This window comes from Buceros rhinoceros, unplaced genomic scaffold, assembly GCF_000710305.1.
Source record: "Buceros rhinoceros silvestris isolate BGI_N320 unplaced genomic scaffold, ASM71030v1 scaffold16835, whole genome shotgun sequence".
Classification (NCBI taxonomy): domain Eukaryota; kingdom Metazoa; phylum Chordata; class Aves; order Bucerotiformes; family Bucerotidae; genus Buceros; species Buceros rhinoceros.
The window spans coordinates 1-5613 of NW_010414732.1; the positions used below are offsets into that span (position 1 = coordinate 1).

Below are 5613 nucleotides of genomic sequence, written 5' to 3' on the forward strand. Positions count from 1 at the left end.
CAGGCTCTGCCCACCCTCACAGTGAAGAATTCAAGCTGTGATGAATTAACCACCACTTCCGCTTCCAGTTTATCCAGATCAGAATGACCGTGGCAGGTCAGGTTGGCCCTTGGGGCTCTGAGCCCCCTGGTCTGGGGGCAGATGTCCCTGCTCCCTGCAGGGGGCTGAGCTGGATGGGCTTGGAAGGTCCCTCCAGCCCAAACCACCCTGTGATTCCGTGACTGTATGAAGATGGAGAGCCACCATGGCTCCGGGCAGCCTGTGCCAATGTTGCCTTATCTTCCTGTCAAGGAAGTTTCTTCCTACCACCTCACGTGAGTCTCCCAAGCAGCAGCTTGAGGCCGTTGCCCTTTCTGAGGGATGTTGAAATTGAGCAGATCCAAGGTCTGGGAACAGCACCATGATGTAAGGATAGTGACCTCACAGCCTCCACCACGCACCGGTTTGAAATGAAATAGGGTCTTGTACTTATCCTGCCTTAAACTGCGGCTCTTAATGTCTTGTAAGTACTCCGAACATTAATAGGCGTTTTAATTGGCCGTCTTAGAGCTGTAAAGTCTTAACATTTGGGAAGAGAGATGGGAGAAAGCCACAGAGGAGCTGCAGAGCATGAGGAGATGAGCCCCCGGGCACACAGGCAGTGCTCGAGCTCGTTTCCTCTGGCGTGGCGTTAAGGTAGAGGTGGATGAGAGTGGAGATCACTGCAGGTAAAAGCTGACTGTGGGGAAACAGTCATGGCGCAGAGAAGGGGAGGACCTGGCCAAGGACAGAGGGAGCTGGCGTGTGCCCCTGGAGGAGCGTATCCACCGGCACGTTCCGCAGATCAGCTGCGCCCTGCCAGGGCAGGTGGTTTGGCCTTCGGGAATATCGTGTTGTGCTTCTGACCTCCTTTTCTTCCTCCAGCTGCCTCCTACACAGACAGCTCTGATGATGAGACCTCCCCCCGCGACAAGCAGCAGAAGAACTCCAAAGGCAGCAGCGATTTCTGTGTGAAGAACATAAAGCAGGCAGAGTTCGGCCGCCGGGAGATTGAAATCGCAGAACAAGGTGAGTGGGGCGCGTTCCTCCAGCTCCGTGTGGTCCAAGGCCGTCTGGCGGGGTTCTCCCTTCCCCCAAATCCTCTTCTCGTGAGGCTCAATCTGTCGGTGAGTTCTGCTCATGTTAGAGACGGGAAACCTTGCACGGGATGTTGTGGGATGGAGAGGAGTTGCAGGGTCATGCTGTGGAGCTCCAACCAACCACCTGCCCCAGGACTGCTCTGGCGTCAAACGTATCTCAGGAGGAAAGATGAAAACCCCCAGACCAGTTAGACAGCTTTGCTGGAGCACGGTGCTCTCCCAAACCCCGTTGCAGGGGCAGCGCCCTGCTCTGGTAGGGAGGGGCTGCTCCAGGCAGTGAGCCCACGGCCCGAAGCAGCTTCCCCTCCAGCCTCACCTGGGCATTCGCAGGTAGAAGTTGGAAAATGTGATGATTCTACATCCTAAATAGTCACAGAATCACCTGGTTGGCAGAGACCTTTGAGATCATCCAGTCCAACCATTCCCCCAGCACTGCCAGGTCCCCCCTGCCCCCTGTCCCTCAGCAGCACCTCCACACGGCTGGGAAACCCCTCCAGGGGTGGGGGCTCCACCACTGCCCTGGGCAGCCTGCCACATGCCTGCACAACCCCAACGGGACAGAAACGGCTCCTCAGGGACAGCCTCAACCTCCCTGCGAGCAGCTGGAGGCCGGTTCCTCTCGTCCTGTCGCTTGTTGCTGGGGAGCAGAGACCGACCCCCCCTGGCTGCAGCCTCCTGTCAGGGAGTTGTCAGAGCCAGAAGGTCTCCCCGGAGCCTCCTTTGCTCCAGGCTCAGCGCCCCCAGGTCCCTCAGCTGCCACTTGTAAGACTTGCTCTCCAGAGCCCGACCCTTGCTCTCCAGACCTCAGAGGGTAAGTGGCTCCTCTGGGGCTGTGCCTGCTCTCAAGGCTTGAGGGTTTTTTGAAGCTCCTGAGTGGTACAAATTCACAGGAGCACCTTCCGCGGGGCAGGAAGCGCAGCTGGCTGTTTCTTCTGTGCTCATCCCTCTTCCCATCGCACCGATGGACTGTGGGTTTGTTTTGCCTTTCAGAAATGCCTGCGCTGATGGCTTTGAGGAAGAGAGCTCAGGGGGAGAAGCCGCTGGCCGGGGCCAAGATCGTGGGGTGCACGCACATCACGGCACAGACCGCGGTGAGACCCCGTCCGCAAACCCCAGACAGGGATCTCCCCAGTTATTCCCCCAAAATAGACCCCGAGAGGTTGGTACAGAGACAGTCACTGAGTCCAACACCAAGTGAAACAAGAATAGTTGGGTGTGTGCTTCAAGGTGACGGGGTGGAGCATTGCTCAAGCAGCGAGAGCCGAGGAAGTGGGAATATCGGTGTCTGTGAGCGGGAAGAAGCGGCGGTCAGCGCCCCGGGCAGTTACACCGCTCCAGAGCTGGGGTTTCTCCTCCAAGCAAGGGACAGGAGTGCTGTCTCCTGACTGGATGAGGACTCTGCTGGGTGAAATCTGCGTGTCTGTGTATTTATACCCACCCACACCCGTACACGTGGTGCACATAGCGACTTCCTTATTAACTTCATCCACTTCAAACCCTAAAAAAAAGGTGATTGCACAGTAATTCCCAGTGCAGCTCTCCCGATGCTCTCAGCACCAACCTCAGCTCCCCCAGAAGCTTTCCCAGGACCGGCAAATGCAGTTCCCGGCTCCGTGACCTTTTCTGTTTGGATCCAGGTGCTGATGGAGACGCTGGGCGCGCTGGGGGCGCAGTGCCGGTGGGCTGCCTGCAACATCTACTCCACCCTCAACGAAGTGGCCGCTGCCCTTGCCGAGAGCGGTAGGAAACCTCCCCCTCGCGGTCCTCTCTGCTTTTGGAGAGATTGCTCGCTGCCCTGTCGCCGTTAGCGCGTTCACCCTCTCTGGTGGTGGTTTTTCCTTCATTCTGTTCAGTTCAGAATAAACCTGTAGGAGTTAGTCAGCAGCAGGTCAGTCCCCCTGTTGGTCTGAAAGTCGTAGAATGGTTTTTCTCGGGGGTGTAGAAGTACGGGGCACATCTGGGGGTGATGCACCTTATTAGGCGTCAGGGCTCTGGGAACCTGGAAGTTCCTTTGCTGAGAGAAACGGGGTGGAATTCTGTTTCAGTCCGATAAATTCGAGTCATAACTTTGGCTCAAAGGGGTGAAAGAGAGAAGTCGGGGGGACATGATTCACAAACCAGAAGCTGTCCACGCTGCTGCTCACCTGGGAGGTGCCTTAATGCAAAGCCTGTTTTACCTGGGTGCGGCCAGGGCTGTTACTGGGAGGGCTGGGACACCCAGAAGCAGCAGAGCCACCAGCTTGCCCGTTAGCTGCTCTCGCTGGCTGCAGCTCCTGGCTAATCACTCACGGGCCAGAACACGCTCGGGTAGGCTGGTGGCTAACGCAGCTCTCGGGAGGCAGGACACCTACCTGGCAGCAAAAGCTCGATTTTGGAAATAAATGTCGTTGAGAGCGCATTGTCCTCTCGTCTGGAGGCTGGAGCTGTGTCTCGGGGAGAGGAAGGAATCAGCCAGGCTAAAGCTGGCTCCGACCTGCTGCCTTCAGCGTGTGTCTTTGCTGTGTGTCTCTGAAGCTTCTTCTAGAAGGTAGAGGTTGGCAGATCAGACTGCAAGCGAGACCGCCGTGGCGTCAGGAGCCTGCTTCTTCACGCGTGGACGTAGGGAGAGCCCGTGGCCAAGGGCTCTGCTAAGGCTGTGTTAGCACCCGTCTCCCTCTCTGTGCCAGGGTTCCCCGTCTTCGCCTGGAAGGGAGAATCCGAAGACGACTTCTGGTGGTGCATCGACCGCTGCGTCAACGTCGAAGGGTGGCAGCCCAACATGGTGAGTCGAGGCCGACTGTCAGGCACCCGGCGCAGGTTGAGGCGCGGGTAGCTCTGTCTAAGGAGGAGGAGGAGGGCTTAGTGCTGGCCTCTGTTCTCCTCCTGAATTTAGACCTCTTTTAACGGTTAAGGCTTGGTGCTTGCACAGCACTTACCTTCAAACCTCCTCACAGTGAACAACGTGAGGCAGGACATTAACTCCTCGCCCTCTCGCGGATGTAAAGTCAGGGAGAAGGCGAGCCCAGTGGCTCCCTGCCTCCCGGGCGAGGTTCTGCTGCTCTTCTCTGCTTAGTTGCCTCCAGAGCAGCTTTAAACCAGAGCAGTCTAAACTAAACTTGCTTAATCCAGATGGCAAAGACTGACTCCAGAGCAGTCCTGGAAGGGGGTCGTCTCCGTTTTGCCACATTCAATTAACTTCGCGCCGTCGGTTGATGTGATTTTTTTCTTGTCTAGCCCCGTCTTACCTCAGTGTCTCATCCATCTCTGTCTCCAAACAAAAACGAGATTTTTAGGTGATTTCTGCACTTTAATCCTGCTCTCATTGTCTGAACACAAGACCTCCAGCAGCCCAACTCGTGGCGTTGCTGCTTTATTCTGCCGCTGTTTCCAGGTAGAACAGAGAGCCCTCAGCTGGGTGAGTGGAATAATCTGCAGCCGACAAAGGAGCTGCTTTCGTCATGCTTCCTGGCAGCTGCTGAGCCCTGGAGCTTGTGATCTAATTTAGATGAAAAGCAATCAAAGCGGGGAGATGTATCTGGGTTGTTTATTTGCCAATATCAGCTTGTTTGAGGTGGGTTTTTTTGGTCCCTTCCAGTCTACACCTTCTCCCTTCCTCACTGTCACCTTTAAAAAGAATCACGAATGTCAAAAAATCCACCCCCGAGCCCCGAATCTGAGTCCAGACATGACAGCAGCTTTCTTCTTCTTTCTGAGGAATCATTTCCCATCAAAAATTGAAGAAGTCAACACACCAGAACATGCAGATGATGCTTTCCCAGGATCCCCTCGGGTCTCTTGCCTCTGCGACGTGTCCCCAGCCATCGGGGTATTTTCAGAGCTGCTTCTGGAGCACGGAAGCAATTGCTGGGGAGCACCAAATGCCTGGGAAGTGGCAGTCCTCAAGGATTTTCACACCGGATTTTGGAGGTCCACGGTTTTAGAGATAGGCAATAGGAGGCTGGACACTGGGTGAGGGACGGGTGTGGAGAGGTTCTTCTTCAGATGGTTATTTCAGAAGGGAGGAGGTGGCAAACTTGGCCAAAGAAGCCAGGTGAAGTTTGCCTCTCTGGTCCGTCCAGTCTCGAGGCTGAAGCGAGATGGACTTACTCTGCTCCCTGTGCTGGGGAAGAGCATCCATCTCTCCTGCTGGGACAGAGAATTTCCCCCAATATCCTGAGTCAAGTCCCCGGGTTGTAGGACTGAGCCTCAGCTGCTGCTCCTGGCAGCCCATGACCTTTGTATAAACCTACATCTAAGCTGGTCACACAGAATCACAGGATGCTCTGGGTCGGAACAGACCTTAAAGGTCATCTAGTTCCAACCTCCTGCTCGGAGCCCCATCGCTTGTCCAGAAAGGACGAGAGGAACCGGCCTCCAGCTGCTCGCGGGGAGGTTGAGGCTGTCCCTGAGGAGCCGTTTCTGTCCCGTTGGGGTTGTGCAGGCGTGTGGCAGGCTGCCCAGGGCAGTGGTGGAGCCCCCATCCCTGGAGGGGTTTCCCAGCCGTGTGGAGGTGCTG

At 56.1% G+C, this 5613-nt stretch overlaps 1 protein-coding gene across 1 annotated transcript; it reads left to right on the forward strand.

Moving 5' to 3' along the window:
• Positions 1-903: 903 nt before the first annotated feature.
• On the forward strand, positions 904-3879 carry LOC104494374 (putative adenosylhomocysteinase 3; the record flags this gene model as incomplete). The annotated part of the gene is made up of 4 exons (XM_010137192.1): positions 904-1047; positions 2109-2209; positions 2756-2858; positions 3785-3879. Coding segments are annotated over 4 exons (443 nt in total), but the record flags the coding sequence as incomplete, so codon positions are not given.
• Positions 3880-5613: the final 1734 nt, after the last annotated feature.